The sequence below is a fragment of the Pholis gunnellus genome (assembly GCF_910591455.1).
Source record: "Pholis gunnellus genome assembly, chromosome: 4".
In the NCBI taxonomy this organism is placed as follows: Eukaryota; Metazoa; Chordata; class Actinopteri; order Perciformes; family Pholidae; genus Pholis; species Pholis gunnellus.
This window is the reverse complement of record NC_136530.1, coordinates 15,752,842-15,770,706: the sequence shown is the minus strand read 5'-3', so window position 1 is coordinate 15,770,706 and position 17,865 is coordinate 15,752,842. Positions and strand designations below refer to the sequence as shown.

At 38.4% G+C, this 17,865-nt stretch overlaps 2 protein-coding genes and 1 long non-coding RNA gene across 5 annotated transcripts; all 3 read left to right on the top strand.

Moving 5' to 3' along the window:
* The first annotated feature begins 362 nt into the window (after positions 1 to 362).
* On the top strand, positions 363 to 6,732 carry ttc22 (tetratricopeptide repeat domain 22). Of its 3 annotated transcripts, XM_079157423.1 has the most exons (9): positions 363 to 446; positions 525 to 816; positions 1,881 to 2,181; positions 2,934 to 2,989; positions 3,068 to 3,192; positions 3,445 to 3,563; positions 5,049 to 5,210; positions 5,493 to 5,645; positions 5,728 to 6,732. In XM_079157423.1, exons 2-9 carry the CDS (start codon positions 554 to 556, stop codon positions 6,262 to 6,264), a joined length of 1,716 nt encoding a protein of 571 aa, XP_079013549.1. In that variant the 5' UTR covers positions 363 to 446; positions 525 to 553; the 3' UTR covers positions 6,265 to 6,732. The 3 variants fall into 3 exon arrangements, with proteins under 3 accessions (XP_079013549.1, XP_079013550.1, XP_079013548.1); XM_079157424.1 differs by having other exon boundaries at positions 419 to 816; positions 3,068 to 3,183; XM_079157422.1 differs by having other exon boundaries at positions 419 to 816.
* A 945-nt stretch (positions 6,733 to 7,677) lies between these two features.
* On the top strand, positions 7,678 to 9,083 carry LOC306695220. Its single transcript, XR_013767065.1, has 3 exons — positions 7,678 to 7,715; positions 8,651 to 8,752; positions 8,944 to 9,083. It is a non-coding gene; the product is annotated as an uncharacterized lncRNA (long non-coding RNA).
* A 3,846-nt stretch (positions 9,084 to 12,929) lies between these two features.
* On the top strand, positions 12,930 to 16,961 carry LOC306695219 (placenta-specific gene 8 protein-like). Its single transcript, XM_079158412.1, has 5 exons — positions 12,930 to 12,960; positions 13,365 to 13,411; positions 14,721 to 14,825; positions 14,959 to 15,146; positions 15,256 to 16,961. The coding sequence occupies exons 3-5, from the start codon at positions 14,759 to 14,761 to the stop codon at positions 15,475 to 15,477; spliced, it is 477 nt and encodes a 158-aa protein (XP_079014538.1). The 5' UTR covers positions 12,930 to 12,960; positions 13,365 to 13,411; positions 14,721 to 14,758; the 3' UTR covers positions 15,478 to 16,961.
* Positions 16,962 to 17,865: the final 904 nt, after the last annotated feature.

The following is a 17,865-nucleotide window of genomic DNA, read 5'->3' as shown; positions in this document are numbered from 1 at the left end:
TTCTTCAGTTGCCTACAGCTGAGGGGGCTAACTGAAACATTCTTCAAAACGAGACTTCAAAACCATTTTTAAATAACTCAAGACATGAATAATATCATCCTGTCAGAATAAACTCCAAGGAATGTCAGTTGGTGCTTCTGTTAAAGAGCCAAATAAAAAAAAAACGGACAAATAGCAAGACCGAGTTATGTAATCTCCTTTTTGAAAAAGAAAAACAAATAGAGATGATGATTGAGATTTGTTTATTGTTGGATTAGAGTCAAAAGGGGCAGTTGAAGTGTGAAGAAAAAAAGATGTTGTATGCATGTCTATTTCCCCATACACTAGCTATTCCACCCCCTAGTCACTCCCAAGCCTAACCCGTTCAACCTGTCTGTACCGGGGTGTCAAGAGTTGTTGGCTGAATTCTGTCGCAGTACGTTCAACTGTAGGCTGAGGAGGACGAGGTAGTTTCTTGTACAGGATTTTGGGTCAAAATACTCGAAATCAGTGTTTTTATTGTATCTCGTGTCTTTTTTAAATAGCAGATAGAGAAGGAGGAGAGCAGGAGGCCATGGGGGCAGACAGTACAGTGGACATCGAGTCTCTCATGGAGGACATGGACTACATACCCGGCCACTTTCACCTGCACCTCAACCTCAACTGTGAACCTGTTGGGCCTGTGAAGCTAAGATTCAGAGACACTTACCTAAAACAAGAGAGCCTGCGAGGCGAGCTTGAGGCTGAAGTGGGATATCTACAGTACGCTGTCCGAAATCTGCTGGGTTTGCTGGCTTTTCACCTGGAACACTTGGACACAGCTGAGGAAATATTCAGGTGATGACTGAAATCCTTTTTTAAGGCAGAGTACTCCAAATATTCACTAAGCAAGAGGCCTTGTTTTGAGACATTGTTGATGATTTCACAAAAACTCTCGACTAGTAATGTGTTTTTTACAACAGAAACACCACTTAGGTTAAAGTGTGTCTTAGTAGCTATACTTAAATTCTGTGAGCTAACCACAAACCAGCACACTGGACTGAATGTCTTCACAGCACTAGAAAAGGCAGCACAAAAGCACAACTGACCTTTCAACAGCTACAGTCAAACATCAACCAACGTCAAGGCCACCCTGTAATGAATTCACTGTACTGTTATGCACTACTTGACAGAATAAGAATGGCTAGGCCACAAACACGCATGCTGCACGGGATGCTGCATAACAAACGTAATGTTAACATGACCGCACACAAATGTGGCTTGTTTGTCTTAGACAAGTAAAATTAACAAGCATCAACAAAAGTATGAGTGGCTCCAATAAGATTAACACATTAATGTCCTCATTTCATGTTGCTACTCTGCAGATATAAGACTTAACGTACTACCCACTTACACTCATAATAAAGTACAATGTTGCAGTAATTACTGTAATGTAATTGCTATCTAATTTACCATTACACTTTCTGATTAACTGTTTGTAGCTGGTGTATATAGTATTTATTATATATAGATGCTCATAAAGTCTGTGTGATACTATTTCAGTTGTATCTTCATTATTTCATCTAAACTTTGCATCTTATGTTCTCCTCTTAGCTACCGTGACACAGTTTAATTTTATTACACCAATACTGCTCTAAGATACCACATAACAAGAGTCTTCAGCCACGCTAGCAGCTCTGTGAGGCTGTACTTAGGCACAGCAGTGCTTTTAGTAAAATGCTATTACACGGCTTTGTGGAATACTAAATACTGATTCCCTTTTCAAAATGTCACGTCAAGCCAATCTTATTTTTGCCAAATAAGAATAAAATATCATGGAATATTTTAAATTGTCTTCCAGTGTTTAAGACTGGAGGGATCTTTTTCAAACTGTACTCTCTCTATGTATCTTGACCTTTCAGAAGCATTTGTAAAGAAGACCCATGTAACCTTAATGCTTGGGCCAACCTTGGCTATGTGTACGACAAGCTGGGGAGAGAGCTGGATGCAGGGGAGTGTGTGGACAAAGTGTCCGACCTTATGGGGTTAGACGCTGGAGAGGCCTTTCAGGATGAGGCCAGGCTTCTGGCTGCTCGCTGCCTGGTTGAGCAAGCTTACGTTCATCCTTACGACGTGGAGCTGGCCAATGAGGAGGTCCTCAGAGACAGACTGACGGCCACATTGACACTTTACAACCGAGCCCTGGACTATGGGGGTCAGCTGGTGAGATGCACAAACAGTGATACTAAAGCTGTACATGTCTGTTAAACAGTTTAGCATTGGAAATAGAAAAAACATAACAATTCACCTACTATAGAAAAACTTAAATATGCGAAGGAATACAATCACCAACAGGTGATTATTCACAACTGCCGTACACAAAGACAGACTTAGGCGACCATTACAAAGTGTTGCACCTCATTGCAACCCTTGGTGTGCGTTACTTTTCTAGTATTATATAACAGTTTAGGATTAACATGTATAGTGAGAATGTAAAGAGGAGCACTGACACACAACAATGACTGGTTATGCCATGAGACCACATGCATCATTCTGTGATACAGCATTTCATTGGTGGGTTTTTCAACCATGCAGTGGTGGTCATTCTTGATATCTTTGAATTAATTGTTCTTCTATATCTAATTTCACCAACAAATGTTTACTGAAGTTAGAGTATATGGTGGTACTCAGAAGAGTTATAAATATGAAACTAAGCTCATAGTGACATAGATATACAACTAATATTCCCCCAAAATCAAGTCAAGCCAATTTTATCCTTCAAATCTTAAATCTGGCACAGCACAGACACCTTTTTTTATTCAAGACGAGTGCAAAGCTGTGTTTATTTTGGAGGAATAGCAACTCAACAATGGCTGCAGGGCATGCACCTGAAGACATGTATATTAATTCCTGCACAATAAATGTCATTTTATGCATACTAAAGACCACTCGTAAAGCATATTGTTGTTTTTCAGATACCAATAGAGGAAAAACGAAGCTGGTATTTTAAAATGGCGACCATCTATATAAGGTACAGCACTAAATCATCAAAAGATAACCACTACACCACTTACTGTGTCATTTCTATTAAGTAATGTTCTCTCTGCAGACTGGACGACATAGTAAAGACCAAAGCAGACTCTGAATACTCCAGACTTTCTCACTACAATAAGGGGCTGAAGCTTCTCAAAGAAGCACTAGAATTGGAGAAAACACAACAAAAATGTAAACATGGTACAGTATATTTCTCAATGAATACATCGGCTCTGTTGTACATTTAGAGTTATTATGTTGAATGTGAAGTGCAACTCTGCTGGTGATATTTGGATTAAGTGCTGTAGCCTTTTGGGCGTTCTGTAGTTCATACCGTTCATTGCACCATTGACCATTGTAGAGAACTTTGTTTTAGTAATAACATCGGCAATTTGATTTAATCAAGAGGGAGACAAACAACAAATGCTTTAAGTAGAACATCTCTCCCCTCAGCTCTTACCTGGTGTTACATCGGTATCATGTTGGAGAGGAAGGAAGAGTTCACCACCGTGCCCATGTCTATACATGACTGTGGCTACTCGGCTACTGATCCTCTATCCTGCTATGGAACTGTAAGTCAACACATTAAGATCTTTTACCAAATATTAGGCAAGAAAAAAGTGAGGAAGAAGTTGTAAAATCAGATAATGTCAGTGTTCTGCTACCGGCAGTTCATTCTTAATTAGGTTGCTAGTAGCAAACTCTGCTGACACAGTTACATTGCAGTTTAACTAACGTCCACATTCTGACAAAAGATTGACCATTTTGTCAGATCTGTGACTAAATATCAACAAACGCCTTTCACTGCAATCTCTGCAACCCCTACCAACCAAGCTAGCCATTATACTAGCTGTTAGCTGTCTTAAATGTGTTGCTAATATAACATTCTAGCTTGGTAACTGTTCGGCTAATTACTGTTGTGCTAGCTAGCAGTTCTTAGTTTTTCTAGATTAATTAATGTGTTGTTCCTCTTAATGCTGTTCTTCCACAGGTGATAACTTCTTCCTATTGATAACTGGCTCACCTATACCTTTGTAAATCTGGCTCTATTGTAATGTTAATTACTTTCTTCTTCTGATTTGTAGTCACTATTCAAGTTGGGAGATTGTTTCTATTTTCATATCGCGCAATCATGGTTACTTGATCAAAGCACGCCAGTGAAATGTCGGCATGGACGTCTTGGTGTCAAGGAGTAACGTACCTTCTCCTATTGAGGGATGTTATGGGTTTTTACCTCGATGCCAAACGTGAGCCCAAGGATATTAAACAACCCGTCTGCAAGCGTTGTAAAAGACGTGTGCCAGTGAAGGACATGCAGAACACGGAAGTGTGGGTTCACTCTTCTATAACAGTGGCTCCTTTTTAAAAGTGTGTGTGTCTGTGCAATATCACGGCATCATGTTCCATTTAACATTATCATCTTACCTTTTAATGTCACAATCCAAATCATATCCATAAGATGAACTGCTCTTATGGAGTGCAGTGCAAAGTTTTGTTGAGCAGGCATATGGAGAACAGAGATGTGGGGTCTTGCTTGTTGCTGTTTTGGGTTTATACATTGTAGAAGTTAGGTATTTGTTATGAACATAATATCGTGTCATCAATTCTTGTGCAGATGCAGGCATTTGGCACAAAGTTGTTGTAAAAGACATTTCCTACAATCTTGCCAAAAACTAAATTTAATTCACCAAGCTGTTTGCCTGCGTAGCTGCCTGCTGAGTGGCAGCAATGTAACATTACTCAGCAGTGTGTGTACTGTTAGTTCTGTTAGCTGTTAGCCAAATACACCATCAAAAACAATAAAAGTGCACAAACTGTTTTCCTCTCTCGTCTCTGGACCCAGAGTAGCGGCTGGGGGTCGGCGATGCACTCAGCTGTGGTTAAGAATAGTGAGCGAGGAATCAGGAGGCAATCAATGGCACTATAAAACAGGCAATAAAAAGTGTTTTTAGAAATTGTGAGTCACCACAACAACAAGAGGTCCTTGAGCATGCAGCCATAACTGGGCACCTTTAACTATTTATATTTAACACACAATATCCTTGTCTGTTCCTCAGGCCATAAACTTGGCCAGTGATGATGCATTCACCCTGAACCTTTTGGCAAAGGTCTTCTTTCTGTTGGGCAAACATGAGATGGCAACAGGGATGTGCAACATGGCCCTAAACGTGCTCCCAGACCCAGAGCTCAACTGGCAGGCCTACTGCACCCGTGCCAAGGTACTGCAGCCGATCAAGCCAATGCAAAAGCCAAGGTGGCAAAACTCAGACAATTACTATGTGAAATCTTGCATTAATTGACAAAATTCAGATATACGTACAAATGAATCAAATAGTAGAGCTGGTGTGAACCATGCGTAAATGGTTATTTGTACACTCTGTATATCAAGTTTATGTTATACTCCAAACACCTACATAATGTGATGATTTACATACATTTAATAAAATAAGATGTTAATAAAAAGATGCATAGTACAACTATTTATATGTTTTTCCTTTTAGATCAATATGATGCTCTACGTCAGGGATTTGGAGAAGGTAAAACATGGGCAAGGTGGAATTCCAGACCGACAGAAACTAACTGAGGCCAGAAAAGACTTGGACAAGGTGCTGACTGTACGCCAATGTCTGCGGACTCACCTGGAGATGGCACAGGTAAAGAGACAAACTACTAATGAGCAATGTAAATGGATTTTTTGACAGCAACGGGATATTCAGATTCAGTCTTTCCCTTTAGGTGTACTACTACATGGGCGTAGATGCACTCCAGGAGAGTCTTTTGGTGGACGAGGGGGCAGTGAACAGTGCATTGGTGAGTCTGTCCCATGCCCTACAGTTTGAGCTGGGTGACAGCCTGCCGGACCTCCACGTGCTTAGAGGACGCTGCCTCCTGCTGAAGGGTGAGGAGCAGAACGCTGCAGACTGCTTCAAACAGGCAGTGGAGTTGGAGAGACCAAGGAGCACAGACACCACAGCGCTGCACTGCCTCCTACAGGCCCTCTTGACGTTGTTCATGCAGGAAGGCCCTGACCCAAGCCTCGCAATCACCCAACTGGAGCTGTGGATGCAAAAGGCAGAGGAGAGGTACCCTGAGGACATTGTGAAGTCCGTGCTGAGGTGCCTTTACAGGACTCGCACAGCAGAGGTCACAGAGTTATCCAGGGCTCTGATCAGGACAGGCAGACTGGACCTAGTGAGGAGGCTACTGGATACAGTGGTGCCTAAACAACTGGTGAAGAACAGACCAATGGCTAGGTCTTTCTCTTTTGCATGAAGCAAATATGTGACTTTAATATACTTTCAGGCACATGACCTGACCAGATTAGACATGCAGTAATTAATAAACTTCTTAACAGCATTTCACAGATACGGCAGATACGACAGCAGCGGTGCACTGTAATTAAACTGTCTTTACTATAAGTGTGTATGTTTTTAAGCTGATTCTTCTATTATTAAGTTTCGGAACGGTTGGATCGGCAGAGTAACCAACAGTTACAGTGTTAAAGCACAGGGGGTATTCCTTTTAAGCTTGCTTTACAATGGAAAAGATGTTAAAACCTTTGAGTTTTCTTACAAAATGCCCCGTTTTCCCTTCCACAGTGACTGTATTAATGACAAATGAGTTGTTTCCAACACAAGTAGTCCTAATGCTGCTTAATATGTAAATCACGTCACACTACCTCTTATTGAGTGGGATATTTCAATGCTCTATCACTAATGACCAGCAGATGGAAGTGTAATCCATTAAGATGTTGCCTGGTTAATAAAAGGTTCTGTTTGTGACTATGAATAAAAGTGTTTGAACATTTCATTATGTAATCTATGGTCTTGATCTACAAACAAATGACAAATTAGATTATATACTGAAACTATTAAATACTGGGCACTCGGGCTCACTAAATGGTATGAGTATGGATATGTTTTGGCACTCGCAGTCGCCAGATCTCAGCCACGACTGCAGAGGTAACAACAAGGCTTCAAGCTTAATGATGCTTTATGACGCTTTAATGATGAGTTACCTGGGCTCTCTATTTATTCGCTATAGACTCACAATTTATAGTAAAGAAAGATAGCCGCAAGATGAAAGTAAACTCATTGTATCAAAGTCACATTCTGGCCAATTTTCCTCAAACCATCTTAAAATGATGTTAGGTGATTAGTGCAGAGATTTTCTTGTGGAAGAACCAACATTGTTAAAGACTGTATTGTCAGCTAGTTAGTGGTCTACATTGTTTATGATACATTTTTGCCATTGTTTAAGTTCTGATTCAGGTAATTATAGGTGTCTTCAGTTAATTATACTATATGCCAAATGTCTTCACTCTTTTTCAGCGTATTAGAGTTAAAATCTTAATATTTTGTTTTGGAAAACCGCACCAATGGAGAAAAACTGTAATGTCAAACGGGTGGAAAGGAAACTGCTGCGGATGTTTGGTTCAATTAAAAAAAAAAACTCCCTTGTAAAGGGATGTATTGTTATACAACCAGAAGCTAATGTCTGACTGGTTTGCCACACCTGTTACAAGTGACCTGTAATAACATGAATAACAATGAACACACTAGTCTTAATGTGCACTGCTGTTTTCTTTGAGACTATTTACACGGAGGTTCAGGTTAAGCAGCATTGTTGGAGTTCCACTGCTCATACGCATCAGGTGCCACTCCTCATACAGAGTATTCTTTCACAGATTTCCGTGGTGAGAACAAGGCTCTCAGTCTTATCAGGTAAGATTTTTAAATTGCTGATGAGAGATATCTTTATTTTAAACCAAAAATGTAAACTTAATCTTACATGTTGAATGCTCACAAGAACAGAAAAGTGGTAGTAGTTGGTTTTCATTTTGTTGTCTAACATGGCGACACTTTTTTACAAAGCTAGGCATTTGGTTATTTCTGAAGACGATCACTTGCTGTTGGATTAGTTGGCATCATATACTGTGTGAATTCACAGCCACCTAATGGTAATAAGTAGCTGTATATTTCGTTCACTACTGAAATATAAAATCAAAGAAAGGTGTCTGCTTGTATTATATAACAAAAATGTTAAAGAAATCTGTGTTTTTATCATGGCGGCTCCTTCTGTGTCTATTGCTGTGAAAAAAGGGTAAAGTGGGGTCACTTACTCACTAGGTAGCAATTGGTGTACAGCCGCTCTGCTCTGAGACACAAGTTCACACAGGAGCATTGTGCACACCAGCGGAGCTGAAGCAACTGTAGCAAGTGAAGAGAGTTCACTAACTGCAGCGTCCTCTGTTGCCAATGTTTACATTGTGATTGACTATGGATATAGATTATGTTCTCCATATGCAATACTATTTGCAACAATTAACATATTCAAATAACGCATTGATTGTACTGCTTTGGTTCTGATATTTATGCACATTTCTTACTGGTGAAAGAAAGCTTGTTTGCACAGGGAACAAAAGATGTGTGGAGGCACTCTCATAAAGTCACTCTGATTTATACATGAACAGAAAAGTAGCAATTCATTTGAAACAACTGTCAAACTAATTCTCTTTACATTGTACATGAAGTTATAGGAAGTCTAATAAGATTATCAACTCTTCAGTATGAAATATGTGTTGTAAAAAATTACATTTCTGTTCAGTGTAACTCAAAATTACTTTACCCAGGATTTCTTGATTTCTGTGTGTTCGCAGGTTAATTGTTCTCCACCTAAGGTAAAATTCAAGAGGCAATGGCATATCCCTTGACAGACTGGAACTCGGGCCTCTTTGACTGTTTCGAGGACTCAAGTTCTTGTAAGAATCAACACCACAACTTTCAATCATATTTATTCACAATTCTGTCATATATTTGTGGATAACTTGTAAAAAACATCCATGTGTCCTTCAATCATATAAAGCCTTTAAGACTATACTATACATGTATATATGTTTTTTAGGTTGTTATGGTTTCTTTTGCTGCCCATGCCTTGCCTGCACGGTTTCAGGAACATTTGGAGAGAATCGTTGTCTCCCGCTATGTGACATGTGCAGCCCGGCCATAACGTCAGCCGTTGGAATACCTCTGTGTGTGCCTCCTGCTGCCTTGGCTCTACGGGTTGGCATTCGACACAAATATGGTATCAAGGTACAAAACGTATAAAACTGATGATGTTTGAATGAAAGCCTCATATAAATCTACATAAATTAAGCAATCTTACAAAAATACATTTTAATTTAGAGCTTTAGACACTTGAATTCAAAGAATGTACTTTGACAGACATTCACATGTTTGTCATTTTCTCTGTGGACTTATTAAAACTAAACACCATTGGACTTAATACTGAGGAATACATTAAAAATATCATAATCCATATGTTTGATCTCCGCAGGGCTCTCTCTGTAACGACATAGCGAGTTCCTGTTTCTGTGAGTGGTGCTCCTATTGTCAGATGCACCGGGAGTTAAAATATCGCAAGAAAAACAAGGCCGTCATCGTCACCATGCAGCCATGATGATGGCTCCTGCTCCAGTTATGGTTAATTCATACTGAACCTTGTGGCTTCTAATTGGTGTCTCTGTCTTTGACAAGACAATTTGATTTAGCTCAGATCTATAATCTATGGTGTGATGATGTTGTGGACGTTCATTGTAAAAGCTGATTATTTTTGCTTAGGTGTGGGAGACAGGGATAGACACAATTGTAATCATTTTGAATTGTGTCTCCATGGAATCTGAGCTTGCTGGGTAAATGTCTACATTGTAGACATAATGCTACAATATTGATAATCAAGAGATTCTATGGTGGGTAGATTTGATAAGTGAATCACTCTTTTTAAAGACCAAGGACTTATCTTACTTAATAAAAGTGAACTACTGTTGTAAAGGTCTCAAGATGAGGGATCAGGAATAAGCTTTTAAACATGAAAGAGCCTGAGAGCAGAGGTCTGCATCTGTTACCACATTACCAAAAGACTAACATGTCTGTTGCTGCTTCAGGTTCACGTGTGAATACATTCTGTATAATTCAAACATACAGCATAGTGGGATGTTGTGTACCCGAACGGCTTTCTGGAGGATTTTAAAACCCAAGAAAATGTGGGAATTTTAATTGGAAGCAATAATTTTATCTGCAGCAATAATCACGGATTCATCCCTATATAAATTATTTGATTTTGAAAACAACATACATTTTGTGGAATCTTCATGTTATTATGGGAGTTATTCTGATGGGATATGTTTCTGTTTGTATAAAAATGAGACAATCTCAGTGAAGTAGGTGTCTTCATCAGTCAACATATATTAATGTGTTGACTGAGTGTCTGGTAATGATTGATAGCAGGCCATTTTGTTCATGTGTTTTGTGTAACCTCTGCTGCACTCGCGCTCCTCCCCTGAGAAAAACTGGTTGTTGAATGTGTGTTGATGTCAGTGAAATCACAATCAAATGAAACATGTAGAAAAAAATGTAAAAACAATCTTTTTTTTAAATGAGTCAGTAACACAGTACTTTGCCAAACACAAGAGTCACTCTTTCATCAGTGACGAGTAACGAGAGGTCCTAAGATATTCATGTAGAGGCTCATGTTACTGTGGCTTGGCAGCAGAAATGTTTTGTGTTTACAAGGCATCAAATGTCAGAAACCGGATCAAAACCTCCCTTGCTTAACCTGTTGATGTCTTCGGTTAGGTTCTTGTCATCAATAGAAAACATCCTTCAGCCACTTCTGACCTGCCGGTTCAGCATCGTTTCCTATAAATTTGGATTTTTGACCACAATCTTAGTAATAAGTATTGACTACTATTAGTAACACATTGACAATGAATAAGATTAATATGTACAAAAGAAAGGATTCATAGAAATAAACCTTGACAAAACAAAGTATAAACATGTTATGAAAACAACTTGCAGCACCAGCATATAAATCAAAACAACATACATTGCTTTGTGCGTACCTGCAGTGTACCGTGTCTTCACTGATGCTATCAGTAGAAAGAGCCGAATATCAGCTTTAAGAAATGTAACTTTGGATGACCTGTGTATTGTAATAAAACATGAATAACCTGATTGTTCTGCTCACATCTTCTGATTTTTGTCAGTCATATCTACTTTAAAGTACAAGACTTCAATGATGCTTCAGATTAAAATAATTAATATAATAAAAATGATTCTGCTTTGTCAATTTCTCTTCTTTAACTGAGCATTGGAGGAACAATTATTATCATATCTGCATGTATGTTTCTGTGTTTCAATGTCAATGGTTGTCTGTCTATGTCAGCCCTGCGATAGTCTGGCGACCTGTGCAGGGTGTGCCCTGACTTCGTCCAATGTCAGCTGGGACACGTCAATGTCAGCTCCAGACACCCGACAACCCTGAACAGGAAAAGCAGTTAAAGATAATGGATGAGTCCATCCTTAATGGAACAGGGAGGTACTTTATGTCCCATACTATATATACTTAATCTACAAATGAAGTACATATTATGATTTCTAATTTTACTAAAACATTTTACTTCTAGTTTTACTATCTCACTCCAAACTTAATTGAAAAGGCAAGGCCAATAGGCTTGTAGTTGTGCTACTTACTTTATCATCCATAAGGCTTGTAAGTACGTTCAGTACCGGATCCGAACCAGCTTCACTTTTGATCATGTTTGAAGCGTGAAATTAACTGGGTTAATTTTTGAAGTTGAGGAAGCTAGCGCCTGCAGGGGTTGTGAACAGGATTGTGTTTGTAAGGCCTTAACTGTCATCAAATGTCCAGAATTGGTATACACACAAAACCCTCCTAGCTTGATGGATGTTTTTATCCTGTTGACTTTTTAGTCAGGTTCTTGTCATCAGCACTTAAATCCTGGGAAAAAAACCCTGCAGTGTCTTTCTTGCTACTATCTGTTGGGAGAGCCAAAGCCAGAAGTCTTTATATTTCCCACATATCATCTTTAAATCTTCTCTATATTCAGATCCTTGATTTGCCAGATGGTTCAGCCATCGCCATGTTGAGAGCCGCAAAACATGCGCTCTTAATTTTTGATTTTAGCACTTTTAAGTAATCAAACCTTGGGTGACCTTAAGTCTGCCATCAACAAAAGTTGATTATTATTATTATTGTGCTGCTTTAGTCTGGGAGGCTAGGCTAACTAGCTTAACAGAAAAACAACAGCAGTAACACGCATTCTGCTACACACTCAAGGGCCATTCAGATATTAAATGTAAAAAAACTAACCAAATGCTGATCACATCCTCCTTTCTTTGTTGACAAAGAGTTTAATCCCACAGTTAAATCCCAACTCACAAATCCTTTTCTCTTCCAATTTCAACCATTGAGTGTTAAAAAACACCAAGCAAAATGCAAAAAAATCATAATTTCTTCCATATGTTTCAATTTGAACTCTTACTACTCCGACTAAGCCTCTGCTGTAAGTTTCGTTTCACAATAGTCACGTGCTCAGAAGTACAAGTCTTCTGGGGCGCCGAGGTAGCTCGAGGTATGCGACATACACCAAGGCTGAGCTTCGAATCAGACCCGGGGCCATTTGTTGCATGTCATTCCATCTCTCGCTCCCCTTTCCAGTCCATGTAACCTGTCAGACTAATAAAGTCAAAATGGCCAAAAAATATTCTCAAAAAAAGTACAAGACTTCTAAAATGCTTTCCATTCAAAAATAAAGACTATGAAATTGAAAAAACAAAAAGTATTTTTCCTACTGACCAGTAGAATAACAAATTAAATGATATTAACTGTCCTGTTGTCAAACAAACAAAACCGTTTTGGGACGTCTCCACAACATAGCCTCTTTTTCTTTGTTTAAATGGAACAACTTAACAGGTGTAATAGATGGTAATCAAAATAAGATGGACAGCCTGTTCTTAGAATGTGGTTTCGTTTTCATTTGTTCATAGATTCCAGTTTTGCAGCTTTGTTAGTGCTCCAACATCCACAAGAAGCCACTCCTAACCCACGACATATTCTTTCAGTCATTCACAGCTTCACAGTCGACAAGAAGGTGTCTAGCTCCATCAGGTAAAACATGTTACATCTGTTTATATCTAGCGGTTAAATGAAAGCTTAGTGACATACTGTAAAAGTCATTTTACTAGATGAAGAGAAGTGTGATGTCTGCATCACAAAATTATTGATTTTTCAAAACAAGTGCATCCTAAGTCATTCTAAATGTCATACTGGAGCATACGTGTGACATCAGTATGATATACTGTTGGATTATAAAAGATACCTGTATGGGAATATAATGGTGATCGATTGATGAAAAAACATTGTTAGTGAATGTAGTTATTAAAATATGATGGGCATACTCTTCTCAGCATGTACTGTGGTTTTCTTCTTAGATTCAGGTTTCACAGGATTGTTCATGTTTAGCTATCCGACACACGTAACATGCCACTGCTAATCCAGACATATCCTTTCAGTCATTCACAGCTTCAGATTCGTCAAATAAGGTGTCCAGTTCCATCAGGTAAGAACTTTAAAGTTTGCAAATAAGACATGTACATCATTATCCTAACAGTTAAGATAAAGTTTAGTCTGACATTCTTTGAAATAGGTTATATATACATATATATATATATATATATATGATATTAATTTATCATCTCAATTACATTTTTCAACATACTGTACAAAGACCTTTTCATGTCTTGATTAGACAATACTATAATCCTTTTCATGACAAATGTTGAACACACTTAAGTATGATAATTTTCTGACTTTTATTACATACTATACTATGACTCTTTTTCCTTTTTCTGACAAACTATACAATTACTTTTTTTTCGATATTCTACACTATGATTTTCTGACGTACTATACTATGACTTTTCCCGTTTTCTGACATACTATACAACTACTTACTATGACTTTTCTCACTTTTTACGTCAAACTATGACTTTTTTCTCACTTTGTTTTCGACACACTATGACTTTTTTCAAAAACTATACTATGTTTAACATACTATAATATTACTTTTTCATGACTCCTTTTAGAATACTATACTGTCACTTTTTTGACAGACTATACTTTGACTTTTCTCTGACTTGTTTACGTCATGCTATACCATAACTTTTTCTACACACTATAGTATGACTTTTTTCAAAATACTATACTATTACTTTTTCTGACTTTTTATACATACTATACTATGACTATTGTCTCACCACTCTTTTTGAAATATTATACTGACTTTTCTCTGACTTTTTTATGCTTTTTACATACTATACTAAGACTTTTGTCTCACTATTTTTACATACTATACTTTGACTTTTCCAGAACTTTTTTTGACAATCTACTGTATTGTGTGACTTTTTTCTGCATACTATACTATGACTTTTCTCTGACTTTTTTTAAATACTATGACTTTTTTTAAATACTATGACTTTTTTTGCCATACAAAAGTCATAGTGTATTATGTCAAGAAAATGTCATGACAAAGTAATGTTATAGTAGGCTATGAAACTGGCTTTAGAAAGTCATAGTTACTATAGTAAGCCATTAAAAAAGGCATTACAAAATTCATAATAAAGTACACCAGGAAAAGTTATTTGAAAAGTATAATATTATCGTATGCCATATATAATGTCATAAAACGTCATAGAGTAGAATGTCATAAAAAATAAAACCAGTTCATCCAAGAATATAAAAGTGGTGCAAGCATGACATTTTCAGATATGTGCTCCAATTACAATTAAGATATACAATATAAGGTGTCAGCGATTTGTAATTTTTGGGGTTAGGTTTTTTGCTGAGCTCTTATTTCTTTGCGTTAACAGGTTCATTGTTTACTGTCACTAAAGTTTTCCAACAACAAATGGCAGCACGACCCGTGGCCCACTGGAAAAGTGGGCTCTTTGATTGCTTTGAGGAAGCAAGTACTTGTAAGACTCAATACCCCAACTTTGACACATTTGTATTGTGTTTGTATTGAAGGCCTTATGTCTCATGTGTTGGGCCTTCTTTAGCAAGTCACTTTAGAGTTTCTACCACTTGGTGTATCTTGTGTTTTTTTAGGTTGCTATGGTTTCTGGTGCTGTCCATGCCTTGCCTGCACGGTTTCAGGAAGATTTGGAGAGAGTCGTTTTCTCCCATTATGTGACGTATGCGGGCCGGCCATAACGGCATTCCTTGGCATACCTCTGTGTGTGCCTCCTGCAGTCCTGTCTCTAAGGGCTTCCATGCGAAACAGATATGGTATCAAGGTATGATGCATGTAAAGTTAATGTGCATGGGATTTTACACGGCAAGTTTAATATAAGTGAAGCAATGTTGATTTACAACTTTACACATTTTTTTCTTGGTTCTCTGCAGGGTTCTATCTGTAAGGACATTGCCGTTTCCTGTTGCTGCTCCTGGTGCTCCTGGTGTCAGATGCATCGTGAGTTAAAACATCGCGAAGAAACTCCTACCGTCATCAATGTGCAGCATCAAAACGTAATACAAATGCAGCCTGCTCCAGTAATGATGGCTCCTGTATACCCAGCCCAAACTGCTTTTGTGAGCTATCCAGAAGTGATGACCATGTCAAAGTGAGCTTTGTGGCGTCTCATTGGTCTGTTGTGTCTTGTGAAGGACATATCATTCAGCTCAGATCATGCTGCCGTTTGTTTTGTTAAACCAAAATCCTAAATTGTTTACCAGTGAAGATTAAAGATAATTTAGAATTGTGTCCCTTTTGGTATCTCAATGACATACATAACATATTGCACAATCACTTTGACGGGAACCTTTTATTTTCCCGCAGAAAACCTCTGCCCACACTTAGCAGGAGAGGGGCAAAACATACAAAATGGTTGCTTGGGAGTTCTACCAACATTACACTCTGCAGATACATACAACACAGCAGCTTACTGTAGGACAACATGAGCAACAGAAACAAAAGGATGACAGCCCCGGAGGCTCTGGAGCACATCCTTGATCACAACAGTGAAATAGAGGAGGATGTGTCTGAACATGAAGACCATCTTGAGGTCAATTCAGATTATAATGGTGCTGATTATGAGCCTTCAGATGAGGAAACTGATATACCTGTTCCTCTGTGGAGAATTTAAGAATTAAAAGCATTATTTGGTAGAATTTATAGCACCCCTAGTGGTGAATAAAATTGTCACAATGATGAGAATGTAAATTATGTTAAGAGTCACAATATATTTACTTATGGAATGTAATATAGGTTTACAGGATGTTTACTTATAGAAGATATATGTTTGCAATAAGTTTACTTGTAGGAGTCTTTTAACATAATCATTGGAAGTGTTGAACCGAAGTACAGTCACAAAGTTAGGGAATTCAAGGCAAGGCTTTTCAGAGACATCAAAGGGGACACAGAGGTGCTGGACAAATGGCCAAGGAAGGAGGAGGAGAACCGGAGACAACTGATGAGGAAGCAGACGGCCATAAAATAACAGAGAGGACTCCTGGGTAAACACCATGCGGCCGCAGGACAGAGGGCAGGTCAGAGGTGATGTCAGAGGTGATGTCACAAGGGGTCCAGCCATTGAGATGAGCAGTGGATCGATGAAGGAGGCGTCAGAGCGATTGGAAGCCAATCACTGACCCCAGAAGACGGCCTTTGTGTTTTACGACAGATTTCGGACACTTTACGACCATCAAAGGACATAAAAGGACTGTTTGCGAGGACGTGCGCCAGGCCATGGTAGTTCGCTTTGCAGGATCCGACTTGGTCGGGCCTGTGAGGGGAGTTGCACGTGGTCTCTGCTCTCGAGATGCATACTATCGATAGTGTATTATAGATTATAATTGTCATCATCAGTTTACAGTCGTCATTGTTTAATTAAATACTGTTTTGAATTTGGACCGGTTCGAGTTACTTTATGATGCGCCTGCGCAGAAAGAAGTAAACACAGCAGCGGCCTTGCGCTTCCTCCACCAGTTTCAGCCTCAACACCTCCAAGCGAGACATTCATGTCAAAAAATTGTGAAATACAGTGTTCATCCTCACCCAATACAGGTCAGCCAAGACTGTCTGCCGAAAATATTATAAAGATAGTGGCAAAATGTATTTGCACAAAGCACGCCGTGACGACATGTCACTCGTGTGCTGTGTGGAGACAGATACACAGACAAACGCATACAAACACACACACACACACACACACACACACACACACCTCGTTCATTGTGCTCATCTCTTGTTAATTTTTGTAAATGTTTCTTAACACTATAAATAAACATAAGTAAAGTTTACTCATTTAGCTTGATTTTGAGTGAGCGGGTCAATATGACCGTGAACAGCAGAGGTGTCTCATCTCCATTTAGCTACATCACCCCATGAAAAAAAGAAAGTTTCAAAATGTAAAAAGAAATTTGAAAAAAATACATGTTATGGTAGACTAATGCAATTTATATCTAGCTTTTTCCAATGTACCTAAAAAATAGTTTGAACATGTATTTTTCATGAAAACGAGTGAGTTACCCTCATTGAACTATGATCTATGGAGGGGGGAATTACTCCATTCCACTAAATACTGATTGAATTGTTAGTAAAGGTGTTGGTGATGAGGTACAAACTATATTTATTAGGATTTTTTGGTTTCTGACAACTTTTGTACGATTAAACATGCACCGGTTTTACACTGACCCGGGAACATCATTGCTGTACCTAAGAAACGAACATAACAGGAGGGTTAATTCAAGATGAATTAGTTAAATGAATCATAAACAAACAAAAGTATCAAACAATTGAACAAAACACTGATTTGATTTGTGATATTGGACAATACAAATATATTGAACTAAATCGAACAGGTAATGTAAATGCTTGTAAGTAAGTAAGAATGTTGCTGCAAGTCTCAATGCGAGTCAACAACAAAAGCAATATAATCTCAAATTCTATTTTATTATCCACTAAGGAAATTCATTTGGACGTCATTAGAAAACGTTCTCATTCTTCAAAGAAGT